Source organism: Microcebus murinus, chromosome X (genome assembly GCF_040939455.1).
Source record: "Microcebus murinus isolate Inina chromosome X, M.murinus_Inina_mat1.0, whole genome shotgun sequence".
In the NCBI taxonomy this organism is placed as follows: Eukaryota; Metazoa; Chordata; class Mammalia; order Primates; family Cheirogaleidae; genus Microcebus; species Microcebus murinus.
The window spans coordinates 56815190-56834562 of record NC_134136.1 but is presented as its reverse complement, the minus strand read 5'-3'; the positions used below and the strand labels follow the sequence as shown (position 1 = coordinate 56834562).

Here is a 19373-nt window from a genome sequence, read left to right as displayed (position 1 = left end):
CACATCTGAATTTCCTCTGTCTGCCATATGTTAGATCTTTAAACATACAAACTGCTATCTATATTGAATAAACCCTTTGTAATCAGTAATTAGTTATCATTTTCAGAATAGTGAATTAATTGCTGCAAATAAATACTATAAATTTGTAGCCAAAATAAACAAAAGAGTTTAATAAGAATTGCATTATTCAGATTACTTAAGTATTTAGCCAGGGTGTTTTATAGCTGATTAATCTTTGACTTATATTATTGTCTCCACCTTAGTATCTACAGTATTGTATACAGCATTTATCCAGTGTTGCCATGAAATAAATGCAACCATAAGTTTGAGCATCCACTTGATAAATTGCTGAGTTTGAAGAGTTATTGAGGGAGGAGAGGAGTATATGGGAGATTCAGATTGAATGCACTTACTAGGGTTATATAATTGCATTTTGCTTCTGTATCTCTTTTGAGTTAAAAGCTATATTGGCTACTGCACAAAATCTTATTCGTTTAGAGACTGGAAACTCCCTGACAGATCATCTTATAGCTATTTTCTTTCCTGTTCCACATGCCAGGATGCTGCTTTGTCAAATAAAGCTATCTACAATAGACTTAATGGAGCTTACCAAATAGCTTTTCTCCCAGAAGGTTTCAATTCATTTTAATTCAAGGACTTTTGTGCATTTTTCTTCCCCTCGATCGTATCTAATTCTGTTATCTCGCTTCTGTAGTACTCAACTGCAAAAATCCTGCTCAGTGTGAGCCAGTGAGAAAGGGTCCTCGGTTTTTATCTAAATCAGCTACATGTTTTAGCTATCACATGGTTACAATCAAAAGCTTAAGCAACTAGATCTCAGAGTTGTTGTTTTTTTCCTCCTTCCGTGCTACCAAACTTGAATTTCAGGAAGCTATGGCATTTTTCTGGTTAAATTTTACTTCCCAAAGAAAGTAAAATAAGCCTAGCAGTCTCAGTTACCTTTCCTTGTAGTGCCACAAAATTTCTGTTCTTCGAGAGACTCTATATTAGTCAGCCCATATTTGTGATGCAGTACTTGAAATACCTTGCCATGGAAGAAAGGACTGCTGTGTTCAAAGAAATGTATTGAAGAAGGAGAATCATATCAAAGCCAATCATGATCATGTGAAATTATTTCATTCTATTGTTAGACATGATGGAAAGTACATGTACCCAATAAACATAACAACAGCTGTTCCTTTTCAGCATCTATCTTCTGCCCTCTTCACTTAGACTAGTGGTTGTCAGACTTGCTATACATAAGAATCATTTGAATTACCTTCAAAAATTCAGATTTCTGGGCTGCCGAGTCTGATCCAATAGGTCTGTAATGAGATTTAAGAATCTGCATTTTATCAAACATCCTAAATGATTAAGATACTGGTGGTCCAGGGAGCACATTTGGGAAACATTGTCTTAAACTAATGCTCCTTCATTTTTCTGGCTAAAAGTTTCTCTTCTTTTGGTATCCTTTCTCCTTCTTCTTTTCCTTCCCTCAACCTCCCATTATTCCCACTTTAAAAGTTTGATCAACTAATTAACAAGTGCTATGTCCTATAAGCTGGTGGAAATAAAGATGTAAATATGTGTAAATCCCCATAAAATATAAGAAATGCCACTTGGTACTAACATGGAAAGGTCTGATTAGAATTCAGCAAGGGCAAGAGATATCAGTATGGGCCAAAGTAGTCACAGTCAGTGAAAACTGATCGTGGCCTTGAAAGATGAACAGGTTTGGATGAGAGGAAAGAAGGTAAGAAAGTATCTTGATGGGGGGAAGAGCAGAAGAAGCAGGGCTCAAAGAGGGAAATAAGCATGATGTCTATAGGGGGATAGACAATTGAATGGGCAAGATGGGCCCAAATTATGGGGGACCGTGAATGCCAGACTTAGATTTAGCATAGTAGGCAATATGGCACTATGAGCACATCTTGACCATGACACTAATATGATGAAAACAACATAAATTATGCATTTTAGGAGATAATTTTTGGATAAAGAGATACCAGCCAGAGACTTTTATAGGAATTGAGATATGAAATGGAGAAGGGTGAGACTAGAGTGAAGGCAACAGGAACTAAGATAAAAATGGTAGAAGAAAAGGAGGCAATGGAGTATATGAGATTAAAGATGTTAGGAGTCATTTTAGAGGAATAAACTAAAGTCTTTAACTCCAGTTTGGATATAGATGATGAAGAAAATTAAAGAGCCCAGAATGAGTCTAGGTTTTCTAGTCTGGGAGATTGGAGGATTGGTGGATATATTAGTTCACTAGGGCTGCCATAACAAAGTAGCACAGACTGGGTGGCTTAGACAACAGAAATTTATTGTCTCACAGTTCTGAAAGCTAGAAGCCTGAGAACAAGATGTCAGTAGGATTGGTTCCTTCTGAGGGCTTTGAAGAAGAATTTGTTCTTTTACTCTCTCCTAGTTTCCGGTTATTTGCCAGCAATCTTTGGGGTTCCTTGGCTTATAGATGCATCACCCCAATCTCTGCCATCATGTTCACCTGGCATTTTCCCTCTGTGCATGTCTGTCTCTGTGTCCAAATTTCCCCTTCCTATAAGGACACCAATCATATTGGGTTAGGACCCATCCTAATGACCTCATAGTAAGTAATATGACCTAAATAAGGTCATATTCTGAGAGCTTAAACATATCTTTTTTTGGGGAGACACAAAGCCATAACAGTAGAACTGACAGAAATAGACTGATAAATGGGACTGATTTACAGAACATGATGAGATCAGCTTCAGGGAGTAGGTAGTTAGGAAATAGACAGGGTCTGTATTGAAGTCATAGTTGAAGAAAGTAGAAGGAATAGAAAATGTTAGTGTAGAGCTGTTGTCTGAAACCCTGAGAATATTAATAAATGGGTATGAAAGGCAAGTGAACAAAAGAAGGGCAAAGGACTGAATATAGAACTTTGGGGTGGTGGGGGGCTACCCATAGTAAGAGAGAAGGAAAGAAAAAGGAGTTTGCAGAGAAGTTAGAAAAAGAGCAGTTCTGAGAGAATGGAATAAAACTAGAAAAGAATTGGGCTGTGGAAACCAAGAAAGGCTTTTATAGGAGTAGGGCGTAATCAACATTATCAGATGTACAAAGAAGATAAGAATTGAAAGAAACGGTATTGGGCAAGAGCTCTTTTAGTAGAGTGATAGAGGTAAGGGCCAAAATATAGGACATTAATAAGAGAGAAAGTAGACAAAGACCACAGACCAAGAAGTTTCGGTATTAAGCAAAAGGAAACACAGGTATTATAAATGGCAACTAGAATTGGTAACAAAAGTTAAAGTTAAGTTATTTTTCATTGTTCAGCAAAAAGTAAGGAGGCCATTCAGAATGTGAGATTGAAGATACTAGAGAATGAAAGAGTAGTAATTATGAAGTAGAATCCTGGAAAAGAAGAATGGGAAGTGATCCAAATTCAGGTGGAGTTTCCTTTCTCTGAGATAAGGGAGGAGAAGCTGAAAGTATAAAATATATATGGCCCAGACTTCGCCACATAGTAAGAGATTCCACACCTATTGAGTTCATCAATGATTAGGAAATGAGACCTTGAAGAGAGAGGAACAGATCTGGAATAAATATTATGGACAGTATGGAACGAAGAAATTAGTGCAACGTGAGAAACCTAACAGCAAGGGCCAACATGAGTCTGTACTGATATAGCTATATAGCTCTGCAACTTCCTGTAAGAGTTCTCTGTGGCCCAGGATAAGGATCAAGGCAAGTTGAGTCAACTGATTATGAGTTGGGGATTGGCACGATAAGACTGACCAACAGGTTTTCAGGAGGCTGAAGGAATATGGGGTACTGAGGAGTTTGCAGTGGAATCTATTTAGCTAGAAAGTAATTAATGGACTGAGTGAAGTTGGCCACTCCATAAGATTAAAGGTCTCAGCAAGGAAAGAGAGCAGTCTCAGAGTGATAAGGGGCAGTGAGAAAACTGGCAGATAAAGATTCTGTGTTCAAGAGGGATATTTAGAGATCTCAGTGGGCAAACAATGAGGTCCCAGGTGAATCCATGCTGGCAGAAACCCAACTGGAATGGAGATAATGACCCATAAGAGGCAAGGAAAGCAAGGTATTGTGAAGTCAGGGAACCCATTTGAGATTTTGCTTGAACTGACCTGCAACCACCCTAATGGATCATAATCATATCATCTCCCTCTCATTCTTCCCACTCTTTTTTCTTTTGGGATTTTTCCCTTTATGAATCACCCCAGCTCAAACTTTTTCATGAGCCTTCAGAGGAATGTTGTACATTCCTCTTTCCACAATTTTGTAACACTTTTTAGTATCTCCTGTAATGGACCTTTAAGTGGGTGGCTGACTTCCTGAATTGACTTCTATTAATTTTTTTGTTTTCTTTGTACTATTGAAGAGACCTAGGCATTAATTTTTTTAATGGCACAAAATCCTTTTTGATCTTTTCTTATACAGAAACGTGTCTAGGATTTTGCTCTTAGTGACTCCTCTAAAAGGAAGAGTTCACAGCTGTCTTCATACTTTCATATTGTCATGATGAACTGACAGCTTTTAGATCTGAGGAGCAATCCCCATAAAGAGAAATATTTTTCCCACATAGGAAATAGTCAAAACAGAGAGGCTGAGAACTAATGATGGCAGGGTATGAATACATTCACTGTACTATGCTCTTTAGTATCAGGACTGATGGATTCACCTACTCAAACATATTATTAAAAGGTAATATTGAACTTTTCAATGTTCTGGCAATGTACAAAGAACTCCAACTTCAGAAATGGACCCAATTAATATTAAGTCTGTGAAAGGAAAGACTTGGTGTCCTCATTAAAATGACAAAAACCCTCATTTCAGAGAGTGGGAAATACATTCTGTAGGTAAGGTCCCCTCAGTAGCATTACAGACGATCACATTTTCTTTTGCTTAGTGACAGGTCCAAACTGAGAAGATTATTATCTGTTCCCACTTGGCTGCAGGTATCCATTGCTGCTCATCAGCATGCCCTTTACCCCAGGACAGAAACAGTCTCTCCTCATTTTCTCAGAGGGAAAATATTTTCACATTTAAACTGGAGAATATGCCTCTAATCATTTTCCTAGATCTCTGCCCTTTTCTCTTCCATGTAGCTCCACATGACATGTAGAACATGAGCATAATTACTAGCCTGCAGTATAAGAAGAAACAAAAGGAGGAAAATGAAATATCATTATGTGGACTGCCAGAGGAAAAAACATGCAAACCAAAGCAGAAATAAATAACTGTCCATCTGTAGAGGAGTCATTTAATTTACAGAGTAACCTGTGTGCCATGCCACCAAATTCCAGCTCAAGATGCTGTCTTTGGTACTGACCCAGCAAGCAAACCAAATATTTCTTCCTCTGTTTGGCAGATAGTTAATGTCCCTTTTTCTATACAGTTTCATATATGTAATTATCTTCACTTGTAGCATCTCCTTTTGGTGTTGTGCTTGTTAGGAACACTACCTGTCTGATGAAAAATATCCCAGCCACTGGAAGAGATGACAAGGATAGATATTATTTGGAGTGCTAGTAATCCAAGTCTCTGTGTAATGGCTTTCTCTTCAAAGACATCTGTGTGATTGCAATAAGAATTAAAATCAGTAATAAGACCAAACATAAAATGAATGTGTTATGCCAAAGGTCTTGTATAAGTTTTTAAAACTAAAATGCAAGATTTAAAACTGCCATATCAGGATCATTGCATGGTCATCCACAAGAAACAAATGTGGACCACTGAGAACATCTCAATATTACCAGAAGATATTTCTAACCAGAACCCTTCCTATTGTATTGCCACTCTCTGCTTTCGGTAGACAATCTGGTCACAGTAGCCTTGAATAGTGCCTAATAGTTTTAGGAAGCCCTCGTGTTCAAGGCATTTGAATTAAACCCAGAATCTCCCTAAAGGCAGCTTCCTTTCAGAAATAGGTAATGTTTTCACCATCAGAATATGGTTTTCTTTTATACACTTGTCTTAGTCTGTTTTGTGTTGTTATAAAGGAATACTTGAGGCTGGATAATTTATAAAGAAAAAAGGTTTATTTGGCTTAGAATTCTGAAGGCTGGAAAGTTCAAGATCAGGTAGCTGCATCTGGTGGCAACCTTAGGCTGCTTCCACTCATGGCAGAAGGCAAAAGGGAGCCAGTATGTGCAGAGATCATGTGGTGAGAGAGGAAGCAAGAGAGACAAGGGAGCAGTGTCAGGCTCTTCCTCTTACAGGAACTAATAGAGTGAGAACTCACCCCCCCCACACACACACACATACCCGGGTGGACATTTATCTATTCATTAGAGATCCAGCCCCATGACCCAAACACTTCCCATGAGTACTAACACCACCACATCAGGGATCAAATTTCAATATGAGTTGTGGTAGGGACAAATAAACCGTAACTAAACCATAGCAATATTTCATCTTTCTAATGTACAAGTGTATTCCATTCATTATGTAGAGAATGAATTTTGTCTTTTAAATCCTTTTAGAAAACTCTTCTTCTACTATTTATAGATGGTAATTTTGATGTTTTGACTTCCATTACTTTACTTGCTTCCATCTAAAGTTCTTCCCCATAGGTGACTGGGAAAATTCTTATCTTCATCAAATTGCCTTTTAAGTTTCTATATATTTAATACATAGATTTATAATTTTTATCCATTTTGATAATGTCTCTTTTTCTGTGCTTTGTGTTTCATCAGTAATAAAAAAAGGAATAAAATATAAATGTTTCCATTAATTTGGCATATATACAATAGGGATTAGTAGAATCACATTTCTTTTTTACCATACTCATAAACCTGGAACATAGAAGGTATTCAGCGAATGTTTGTTGAATGAATGAAAATCCTATGATTAAATATTTTGAAATAGGTTTTATGATTTTCAACCTTGAAAAATATACCTCAAACCATGAATAGATTTAACTTAGATTTCCCTATATGTCTTCATTTTTTTAATTAATATTTTTTAGAATCATTCACAGCAAAATTGAACAGAAAATAGAGCGTTCCCATAGAATTCCTGTCTCTACAGAGGCACAGTCTCCCCCAATATCAACATCCCCCACCCGAATGGTACCTTTGTTACAATTGATGAACCTGTATTGACACATCGTTATCTACTCAAAGTCCATAGTTTACATTAGGGTTCACTCTTGGTATTGTACATTCTATGGGTTTTGACAAATATATAATGATATGTATCTACCACTGTAGTGTATCATACAGAATAGTTTTACTGCCCTGAAAATCCTCTGTGTTCTGCCTATTCATCCCTGTCTCCCCACTAACCACTGGCAACCACTAACTTTTTTACTGTCTTCACTGTTTTGTCTTTTCCAGAATGTTACATATTATGTAGGTAGCCCTTTCAGATTGGCTGTTTTCACTTAGTGCTATGCATTTAAGTTTCCTTCATGTCTTTTCATGGCTTGATAACTCATTTCTTTTCAGTAATGAATAATATACCATTATCTTAGATATACAGTTTATTTATTGATTCATCTACTGACGGACATCCTGGTTGCTTACAAGTTTTGGCAGTTATGAATCAAGCTACTATAAACATCGGTGAGCAGGTTTCTATGTGGACATAAGTCTTTAGTTCATTTGGGTAAATACCATGGAGCATGACTGCTGAATCATATGGTAAAAGTGTGTTTGTTTTGCAGGAAACTGCCAAACTGTCTGCTTACTTTAGATTTAATTTGTTTAATTTGTTCTTCTATTTCTAGTTTCCTAAGGTAAAATCTTAAATTATTGATTTAAGAACTTTTTTATTTCTAATATATACATTCAATGCTATACATTTCCCTCTAAGCATTACTTTCACTGCATCCCATGGAGTTTGATAAGTTTCATTTTCATTTAGTTTAAAATATTTCTAAATTTTTGTGAGATTTCTTTTTTGAACCATGTGTTATTTAGAAATGTGCTGTTCAATCTCCATGTATTTTGGCTACTTTCTATCTATCTTTCTGTTATTGATTTCTAATTTAATTCCATTGTGGTCTGAGAACATATATTATATGATTTCTATTCTTTTACATTTTAAGGTATGTTCAATGGCCTATAATATGGTCTCTCTTCGTCAAACTACCATATGAGCTTAAGAAAAATGTGTAATATGCTTTCGTTGGATAAAGTAGTCTATACATGTTAATTATATCTAGCTGATTGATGATGCTGTTGAGTTAAACTACATCATTACTGATTTCTGCTTGCTGGATCTGTCCATGTCTGATAGACGGGTGTTAAACTCTCCAACAATAATAGTGGATTCATCTATTTCTCATTACAGTGCTATCAGTTTTTCTCTCATGTATTTTGATGTTCTTATATAACATAAAGAATTGTTATGTTGTCTTCGAGTATTAACCCCTTTAATATTATGCAATGCCCTTCTTTATTCTAATAACTTTCCTTGCCATGAAATAAGCTCTATCTGGAATTAATATACCTACTCCAACTTTCTTTTAATTAGTATATCTTTCTCCATCTCTTTACTTTTAATCTATGTGTTTACTTATATTTAAAGTTTATTTCATATAGACAACATATAGGTGAGTCTTATTTTATAATCCATGCTAACAATCTCTATCTTTTAATTGGTGTATTTAAATCAATGACATTTAAAGTGATTATTAATATAGTTTTAGATAAATATCTACCATATTTGTTGCTGTTTTCTTGTGGATACCCTTATTCTTTATTTCTATTTTTGTCTTCCATACTTGTTCTGCCTTTTGTTTCTCAATGTTTCTCATTTTTCACTTCCATTTCTTGTGTCATTGCCATCATTTATTTCACTTATCCAGAATCATGCATAAATATATAATAGGCATACCTCAGAGATAGTGCAGGTTCAGTTCAAAACCCCTGCAATAAAGCAAATATCACAATAAAGCAAATTACACATTTTTTGCTTTTCTAGTACATATAAAAATGATGCTTACATTATATTGTAGTCCATTAAGTATGCAATAGCATTATGTCTAAAAAGCAATATATATACCTTAATTTTAAAATTATTGCTAATAAGGCCGGGTGCGGTGGCTCACGCCTGTAATCCTAGCTCTCTGGGAGGCCGAGGCGGGCGGATTGCTCGAGGTCGGGAGTTCGAAACCAGCCTGAGCAAGAGCGAGACCCCGTCTCTACTATAAATAGAAAGAAACTAATTGGCCAACTAATATATATAGAAAAAATTAGCCGGGCATGGTGGCGCATGCCTGTAGTCCCAGCTACTCGGGAGGCTGAGGCAGCAGGATTGCTTGAGCCCAGGCGTTTGAGGTTGCTGTGAGCTAGGCTGACGCCACGGCACTCACTCTAGCCTAGGCAACAAAGCGAGACTCTGTCTCAAAAAAAAAAAAAAAAAAAAAAAATTATTGCTAATAATGCTACTGATCATCTGAGCCTTCAGCAAGTCACAATCTTTTTGCTGGTGAAGAGTCTTACTTCAGTGTTGATGGCTGCTGATTGATGAGGGTGATGGTTCCTGAAGGTTGAGGTGGCTGTGACAATTTCTTAAAATAAGACAATGAAATTTGCCACATCGATTGACTTTTACTTTCAAGAAAGATTTCTCTATAGCCTATGATGCTGTGTGATAGCATTTTACCCACAGTAGAATTTCTTTCAAAATTGGAGTCAGTCCTATCAAATTTTGCTGCTGCTTTATCAACTAAGTTTATGGAATATTCTAAATCCTTCATTGACATTTCAACAATATTAATAGTATCTTCACCAGGAAGAGATTCCATCTCAAGAAACCAATTTCTTTGCCCATCCACAAGAAGCAACTCCTTGTCTATTAAAGTTTTATCATGACATTCCAGCAATTCAATCACATCTTCAGGCCCCACTTCTAATTCTACTTCTCTTGCTATTTCTACCACATCTGCAGTGACTTCCTCCACTGAAGTTTTGAACTTCTCAAAGTATCCATGAGGGTTGGAATCAACTTCTTCCAAATTCCTCTTCTTCATTGTATGGTTTCTCAGAGAAGTCAGATGTAATGTTTATATTTATTCCTCTAGAAGTAATGTATTTTTCTTCTCTGGCTTCTTTCAAGATTTTTTTTTATTTTTATTTTCTCAAGATTGAATATGATATGCCTAGGTATAGGTTGTTTTTGGCATTTATTCTGCCTAGTGTTCTCTGACCTTCCTGGATCTGTGATTTAGTGTCTGAAATTAATTTGGGGAGATTCTCAGTCATTATGGCTTCTGTTCCTTTCCCTCTTTCTTATCCTTCTGGGTATTTCCATTATACATGTTTATACCTTTTATAGTTGTCCCATAGTTTTTGGATATGCTATGATTTTTTTAGTCTTTCTTCTGTTTGCTTTTCCTATCGTCTAAATGTTTATGTCCCCCAGAATTCATATGTTGAAACCTGATCAGCAATTAGGAGATATTGGAGATGCTATTAGGAGATAGGGCCTTTGGGAGGTGATTAGGTCATGAGGGCAGACCCTCATTATTGGGATTAGTATTCTTATAAAGGAGGCCCCAGAGAGATGATTTGCCCTTCCTGATGTGAGGACACAGCTAGAAGGCACCATTGATGAACTAGGAAATAGGCCTTCACCAGACACCTAAAACACTAGCACCTTGATCTTGGACTTCCCAGCTGTCAGAACTGTATTAAAAAATTTCTATTGTTTGTAAGCTACCCAGTTTATGGTATTTTGTTATAGAAGCCCAAATGAACTAAGACAGGTTTCCAGTTTTGGAAGTTTCTATTGTCATATCCTCAACTCAGACATTCTTTCCTCAGCCATGTCCAGTCTACTAATGAGTGAGCCAATCAAAGATATTCTTCATTTCTGTTAGTGATTTTGATCTCTGGTAATTTCTTTCTGATTCTTTCTTAGAATTTCTATCACCCTGCTTATATTATTCATCTTTTAATGCATATTGTATAATTTTTTCATTAAAGCCCTGTTCATAGTAATCATAGTTTTTTTTCAAAATTCCCAATCTGATAATTCTGACATCCCTGCCGTATCTGGTTCTGATGTTTGCTTTATGTCTTCAAACTGTATTTTTTGCCATTTAGTATGCCTTGTAAATTTTAGTTACAATCTCCAGTAATTAGGCCTTTAGTAATGTGGTGGTAAGTGTGGGAGGAAGGGAAGTATTCTCTAGTTCTATGATAGGTCTCAGTCTTCATGAACCCGAGGCCCTGGACTGTGAACTTCACAAGTGCTTCTCAGTTTTGTCTCCCTCCCTACCTTACCTGGGACAGGATGGCTGGAAGAGGCTAGAGTTGGATATTTCCTTCCCTTCCCCCAGGTATATGAGGCTCTTCTAAAACCCCAATGGGTTAGGCTTTGATAAAATAGTTTATCCAGAGGGCAACCCTTATTAAAAGGAGCAAAATACTCTGCCATTTCAAACATTAAGATGGTTCCATTTCCCTCCCCATGCCAGAAGCACAAGGAGGTTTTTCTCTGATATTCACTATGAGAACCTGGTAGATCTTCTGGAGATAAAACTAAAAAAAAAGTGTGGGGGCTCCCCTATTACTAGGTCCCCCTGGAGTTTTTGACTCACAAACTTGTCCACACTGAGCCTCCAACAATTCATCAATTACCGTTTAGGTTTTCCTACCCAGGTACTAGTTCCCACAGAGGTTTCTGCTCATTGGTTTCTAGTCTAGTATGTTGTGATTCTCTATAATTGCCTGTTTGTGTCTCCGAAGGGGGGATGGGGCAGCAGTTTGCCCTATGACCTTACTTCTCTGACAGATAAAAGAGCTGTTGATTTTTTAGTTTAGTCAATGCTACATTCTTTAAAAACATCTTTCAACTAAATTATTATGTAGTCAGTTTTCAGTGTGAACAATTAGTCCTATATTTTATTATTACAGGGCTCTTATCATTTACTGTATTTCAAATAAAAGTAATCAGTGCTACCTGGAGATATCTTAGTTATATTTGGGGTAGAGAATATGAACTATGATGAGAACTTTTGAGTGTTGGAATCCTGGTTCATTTATTTAGAAAAATAGGCCCGTGTGCTTTTGTGTCCATCTCTTGTTGCCGCGGCCAACTCAGACCTAAAGTTCTTCAAGAGGCTTTTTATGCATGTTAATTTAAAATACCAACTTTTCATGGTACTTAGATGAACCACAATGGAATCTAGAAATATGGTTTAATATTTTAACTTGATTGTTTAGCCTTAGTGTCACAGGCAGAAGCTCTGAAAGAAGAAAATGACAGCCTTCGTTGGCAGCTTGATGCCTACCGGAATGAGGTAGAACTGCTAAAGCAAGAACAAGGTAAAGCCCACAGAGAAGATGACCCAAACAAAGAACAGCAGCTGAAGCTCCTGCAACAAGCCCTGCAAGGAATGCAGCAGGTAAAGGCACTTGGGTTTTCTGAGCTTCTTGGAAGGATAGTATTAGTTCCTAACCTGTAGAAGGGTCCCCTGCAAGCAAATAAAGTATCAAACCTGTTATTTTTCTTGATGCCACATTCTCTGGCATGGCTGAGGAAGAAATTATGTGTGATGGTAAATGAAATATTCTGGTTAATACAGAGATAGCAATGGATCACCAATTTTCAAAGAATAAACTTTCAATGAGAAATACTTAACATCAAAACTACACTGAACATAATCTGATTTTTTCTTCATGCTTCAGAAGATACTTCAGGATTTAGGCAGGCTCTCAGGGTCCTTATGAAGAAACTTAATTATTAATTAATAGATATAAAGAAGTGCTGATAAATCAGTATCTAGTTGATAGAATTCCAAATAATACAGCCTTTTAGAAGGAATGGAAGGAAGCCTACCCTTGATTTGGCTGTAAGTAGGGACATTATAGGTTTTTAAGTATCAATGATTTGGGCATCTATTTCCAATTTTTTTATTTTGTTTTCTTTTGTATTAACAGTCATTTATGTGAATGGGTTTACCTGCATATAATTGCAAGAATAAAAAGTAAAGTAACACCTACCTCTGCTGAAGCAGAGAATAAGGACTCACCTGGAAATTCCAGGGCCTTATCCAGCACCTGGGGCATATGAGTGCTTATCCTAAGGGAATAAAGCCACACACAGGACCCCAAAACAACATTGCAGCTTGTTCTTCCAGCAAGCACCACTTACTGACAGAAGGTCAATTTGTATGCCCTTTATAGCATTTACTGACTCAATTTTACATGGTATAGGGGGTCCAAGGAGTGGCCATTTGGAGGACTGCCTACCCTTCCCCACAGAAAAGTCACTACTAGATAAGGGTGGAAAGATCCCAGCCCAGGGCCTTAGAATACAAGCATTTAGGACCCTCCTCCATGAACAGCACTCCCGGTTTGGAAAGCCTGTTCTGACCCTCCTGGTGGCCAGAAAATCAACTTCTGAACCCCTCCCAGGCTTGGCAAAGCCTTTTAGGCTCCTGCAATCCTGCCACTATTTGTCTTGCTCCTCCCCTGACCTCAGGGGAAATAGGAATCAAGCAAACCCCTGGGAGCTACATGGTCCCTCTTAAAGCTTGGGGCATTCATATGCCACACCTGAGGAACCAGAGCTTACCACAGGCACAAGAGACCATCTCAGCAGCTGACTCTTCCACACAAAAATCAATCAATGATGGGGAGAAAACCCCATACCTAAGCATACCACCTCTCAACTCAAGCAAACAGGGAGCAGCTAATTCAAACTCACAAGTACCACACACCATCACTGAGATTAAGCTGGAGGATCTAACTCACTACACATTGTTGGGAAGAGGTAAAGCCAGCAGGTCAGAAGTAATCTGAGAGGTACACCAAACCTACTAGAACACCCCATAGACAACTCAGGATCAGGATTCCTCTCCCTGGAATACTCAGGGCTTGATCTTTGGGGACCTGGAGACAGATCCATAAGCCAGGCCTAGCACTCCCAGGTCTCAACTGAGAGGTCTGATGAAAAGGAATTAGCAAAAGAACTCCAGAAAAGAAAGAACTCTGATGAAAAATCAGAGCAAAAGGACACTCCCCCAAAAAAACCCGATAACTCCTTACCAATGGATGCCAACCAAATGAAAAGATTGAAATGGCAGATGAAGAATTTTGAATATGGAGTATAAGGAAAGTCAATGAAATACAAGAAAAAATAGAAACCCAACACAAAGAAACCACAAAAACAATGCAGGAAATGAATGAAAAATTTACTGAGGAAATCAACTTCTTAAAAAAAAACAGAACTTGCAGAAATGAAAAATTAATTCAAGAAAATTCAAAACACAGTGGAAAGCCTTAAGATTAGGCTACACCAGGCAGAATAAGGAATCTCAGAGCTTGAAGACAACACCTATAAGTTAAACAAGTCAGTCAAAGAGAGAGAACTGACAAATAAGAGAAATTAACAAAACCTACAAGAAAGATGGGATTATGTAAAGTGGCCTAACATAAGAAATATAGTTATCCCTGAGGGCAAAGAAGAAAATACACAAGGGTTGGAAAATCTACCGTGTTTCCCCGAAAATAAGACAGAGTCTTATATTTATTTTTCCTTGAGAAGACACCCTAGGGCTTATTTTCAGGGGATGTGTTATTTTTTTAAGTACAGTACAACAATCTACATTTATTCAAATATATTTAAGTCGTCTTCTTCTGGAACATCATCATAATGCTCCACATCCTGAATTTAATCCTGAATTTCTTGCGACTCTATTTCCTTTAGAACCATTGGTCCCAATCTCTCATGTCGAGCAATAGAGCTCTCATGGGGCAGATGAGAAGGGCTGCTCATCATCTTTACTGCTCCGTGACAAAATGCATGGGTTGTGCAGATATGCTGTGTAGCCATGCCCATCACTAGGTCTTATTTTCAGGGTAGAGCTTATACTGCGTAAATTCTTAGAAATCCTGCTAGGGCTTATTTTATCAGTAGGTCTTATTTTTGGAAAAACATGGTATTTGAGGGAATAATTGAGGAAAATTTCCCTGGCCTTGCTAGAAATATAGATATCCAGGTACAAGAAAATCAAAGGATGGCTGGGAGATTCATTGCAAAAAGGCAATCGCCACAACACATAGTTATCAGACTTGCCAAAGTAAACACAAAAGAGGCTTTCCAATGAGCTATAAGGTGAAAGCAACAGGTACCTTACAAAGGAAAACCCATCAGACTAACTGCAGACTTCTGAACGGAGACCTTACTTAGTTGGGAACCCATTCTCAGTCTTCTCAAACAGAATAATGGCCAGCTTAGAATTGTGTATCCTACAAAACTAAGTTTCTTATATGAGGGAGAAATAAGACTTTCTCAGACAAGCAAACACTGAGGGAATTTGTCAAGACCAGACCTGCCCTGCAGGAAGTCCTCAGAACTGAATTATACAAGGATTAGCACAATAGTCACCCACTGGTATAAAACACCGAAAAGCTAAAGCTCAGAGCCCATATACCTCAATGACTCAAGTGGTAAAACAAAGCAATAAAGTTCTACTTAATAGGATGAACAGAAGTCTACCCCACTTATCAATTCTTTCAATAAATGTGAATGGCTTGAACTCGCCACTAAAGAGACATGGGATGGCTGAATGGATAAAAAATACAAGCCAAGTATCTGCTATCTCCAGGAAATGCATCTAACCCACAAGGACTCATTCATACTCAAGGTGAAGGGATGGAAAACAATATTCCATTAAAATGGAAAGCAAAAGAAAGCTGGTGTATCCATTGTCATATCACATAACATAGACTTCAAATCAGCAAAAGTAAGGAAAGACAAAGATAGTCATTATATAATCATTAAGGGAACAATTCAACAAGAAGACATAACAATCCTAAATATTTATGCACAGGAGCACCCAGATTCATAAAGCAAACCCTACTAGATCTAAGCAAAGAGATACACAGCAGCATCATAGTTGCTGGGGACTACAACCCACTGACAGATCTGGACAGATCATCCAGGCATAAAATAAATAAAGAAACACTGAACTTAAAAGGGAATCTAGAATACATGGGCCTAACAGACATGTACAGAACATTCTACCTCAAAACCACTGAATATATGTTCTTCTCATCAGCTGATGGAACATTCTCTAAGATTGATCATATCCTAGGCCACAAAACATATCTCACCAGACTTTGAAAAAATGAAAATTATACCATGTATCTTTTCAGAATACAGTGGAATAAAATTAGAAATCAATTCCAACAGAAAAACTCAACGTTACACAAAGTCATGGAAATTAAACAACCTGTGGCTGAATGATTATTGGTTAAGGAGGAAATTAAGATGTACATCAAAACACTCTTCAAACTGGATGACAAAGGGGACATAAATTATCAAGATTTGTGGGATTCAGCAGAAAAAGTTATAAGAAGAAAATTCATAGACATAAATGCCTATATCCATAAGATCAAAAGATCAGAAATCAACAGTTTGATGAATCATCTCAAGGAATTGGAAAAGGAAGAGCAAACCAATCCCAAACCCATCAGAAGAAAAGAAATAGCTAAGATCAGAGCAGAACTAAATGAGATTAATAACAAAGGAATTATACGGAAGATTAATGAAATAAAAATGTTGGTTCTTTGAAAAGACAAAAATAATCCACAGGCCTCTTCCTATATTTACCAGAAATAGAAAAGAAAGGCCCCCAATGAAGTCAATTAGAAATGACCAAAGAGATAATACAACTAATACTACGGAAATATAAAATATCATCCTTGAATACTATAAAAATCTCTATGCACGTAAACTAGAAAATATTGACAAAACAGACAAATTCTTGGATACACACAACCTCCCTAGGCTCAATTGGGAAGAAATAGAATTCATGAACAGACCAATATCAACTAATAAAATTGAAGCAATAATAAAAAACCTCCCAACTAAATAAGTCCCAGACCAGATGGTTTCACACTCGAATTTTATCAGACCTACAAAGAAGAACTGGTACCTATACTGCAAAAATTATTTCATAACATAGAGAAGGAAGGAATCCTCCACAACTTGTTCTACAAAGCCAATATCACCTTGATACCAAAGCCAGGAAAGGACACAACAAGAAAAGAAAACTACAGACCAATATCCCCTATGAATATAGATGCAAAAATTCTCAGTAAAACTTAACAAACTGAATTCAGGTGCTTATCAAAAAAATAATCCACCATGATCAACTGGGCTTCATTTCAGAGATGCAAGGATGGTTCAACATATGCAAATCTATAAATGTGATTCACTGCATAAATAGAAGCAAAAACAAAGACCATATGATCCTCTTGACAGATGCATAAAAAGCATTTGACAAAATTCAGCACCCATTTATGATAAGAACTCTTAACAAAATAGGCATAGATGGAACATACCTCAATCTTATAAAAGCCATATATGACAATCCCACAGCCAACATCATGCTGAATGGGGAAAAACTGGAATCATTCCCATTCCAGAACTAGAACCAGACAAGGTTCCCACTGTCACCACTTCTGTTCAACATAGTGTTGGAAGTCCTAGCCAGAACAATCAGACAAGACAAGAAAATCAAGTGTATTGAAATGGGGACAGATTAGGTCAAACTATCGCTCTTTGCTGATGATATGATCTTATATCTAGAAAAACCCAAAGAACCTGCCAAGAGACTCCTGGAATTGATAAATTCAGCAAGTCTCAGATTAAAAAATAAATGTACACAAATCAGTAGCATTTGTATACACCAACAACAAGCTGAGAATCAAATCCAAGACTCAATACTTTTCACAATATCAACAAAGAAAAGAAAATACCTAGGAATATATTTAACCAAGGAAGTGAAAGACCTCTACAGGGAGAACTACAAAACACTGAGGAAGGAAATCACTGAGGATGTAAACAAATGGAAAAACATATCATGTTCATGGATTGGCAGAATCAACATTGTTAGGATGTGTATACTACTCAAAGTGATTTACAGATTCAATGCAATCCCCATTAAAATACCAGCATCATTTTTTTTGAAGATCTAGAAAAAATAATTCTACACTTCATATGGAACCAGAAAAGACCCTGAATAGCAAAAGCAACCTTAAGCAAAAAGAACAAATTGGGAGGCATCAATTTACCAGACTTCAAGCTATACTACAAGGCTATAGTAAACAAAACAGCATGGGACTGGCACAAGAAAAGAGACCTAGACCAATGGATCAGAACAGAGAACCTAGATATAAAACCATCCTCATATTGCTATCTGATCTTTGGCAAAGCAGACAAAAACATACACTGGGGAAATAAATCTATATTCAATAAATGGTTCTTGGAAAATTGGATAACCACAGAGAGAAGACTGAAACAGGATCTGTACCTCTCATCACTCACAAAAATTAGTTCATGATGGATAACAGACTTAAACCTAAGGCATGAAACTATAAGAATTCTAGAGGAAGAGGTTGCAAAAACTCTTATAGATATCAGCCTAGGCAAAAAATTTATGAAGAAGACCCCAAAGACAATCACAGCAACAACAAAAATAAATAAATGGGACCTGATTAAATTAGAAAGCTTCTGCACAGCCAAGGAAACAATCAATAGAGCAAATAGACAATCTATGGAATGGGAGAAAACATTTGCATGCTATAAATCCAAGAAAGGGCTGATCACCAGAATCTATGAAGAACTCAAGTGAATCAGCAAGAAAATAAATCAAACAACTTCATTAAAAATTGGGCAAAAGAAATGAACATAGGCTTTTCAAAAGAAGATAGACTAATGGCCAATAAATATATGAAAAATGCTTAATGTCTCTAATCATCAGGGAAATGCAAATCAAAACCACAATGAGATATCACCTAAATCTAGTGGGAATGGCTTTTAGCAAAAAATCCTAAAACAACAGATGCTGGCATGGATGCAAAGAGAAAGGAACACTTATATAGTGTTGGTGGGACTACAAACTAGTGCAACCTCTATGGAAAGTAGCATGCAGATACCTCAAAGAACTAAATGTAGACCTACCATTTGATCCAGCAATCCCACTACTGGGTATTTACCTAAAGGAATAAAAGACATTTTATTAAAAAAAAAAAAGACACTGGCACTCAAATGTCTATGGCAGCACAATTCATAATTTCAAAGATATGTAAACAACCCAAGTGCCCATCAATACATGAATGAATTAATAAAATATGATATATGTATACCATGGAGCATTACTCAGCCATAAAAATGGTGAACTAATACCTTTTGTAACAACCGGGATGGAACTTGAGACTATCCTTTTAAGTGAAGTAGTGAAAGAATGGAAAAACAAGCACCACATGTACTCAATAATAAACTGGAACTAATTGATCAACACTTATGTGCACATATGGACATAAAATTCAACGGAAATCAAGTAGTTGGGAGGGGGAGGAGGGGATGGGCAAATTCACACCTGACAGGTACAATGCACA

General features: G+C 36.9%; 1 protein-coding gene across 2 annotated transcripts in view; it reads left to right on the top strand.

The window, feature by feature from the left end:
- Positions 1-19373, top strand: part of ENOX2 (ecto-NOX disulfide-thiol exchanger 2) — a 300984-nt gene that overhangs the window by 268537 nt on the left and 13074 nt on the right. For both annotated transcript variants that reach the window (XM_012764733.3, XM_012764732.3), the window contains one exon: positions 12186-12367. In XM_012764733.3, the coding sequence (XP_012620187.1) occupies positions 12186-12367 (182 nt within the window). The remainder of the gene's footprint in view (positions 1-12185; positions 12368-19373) is intronic.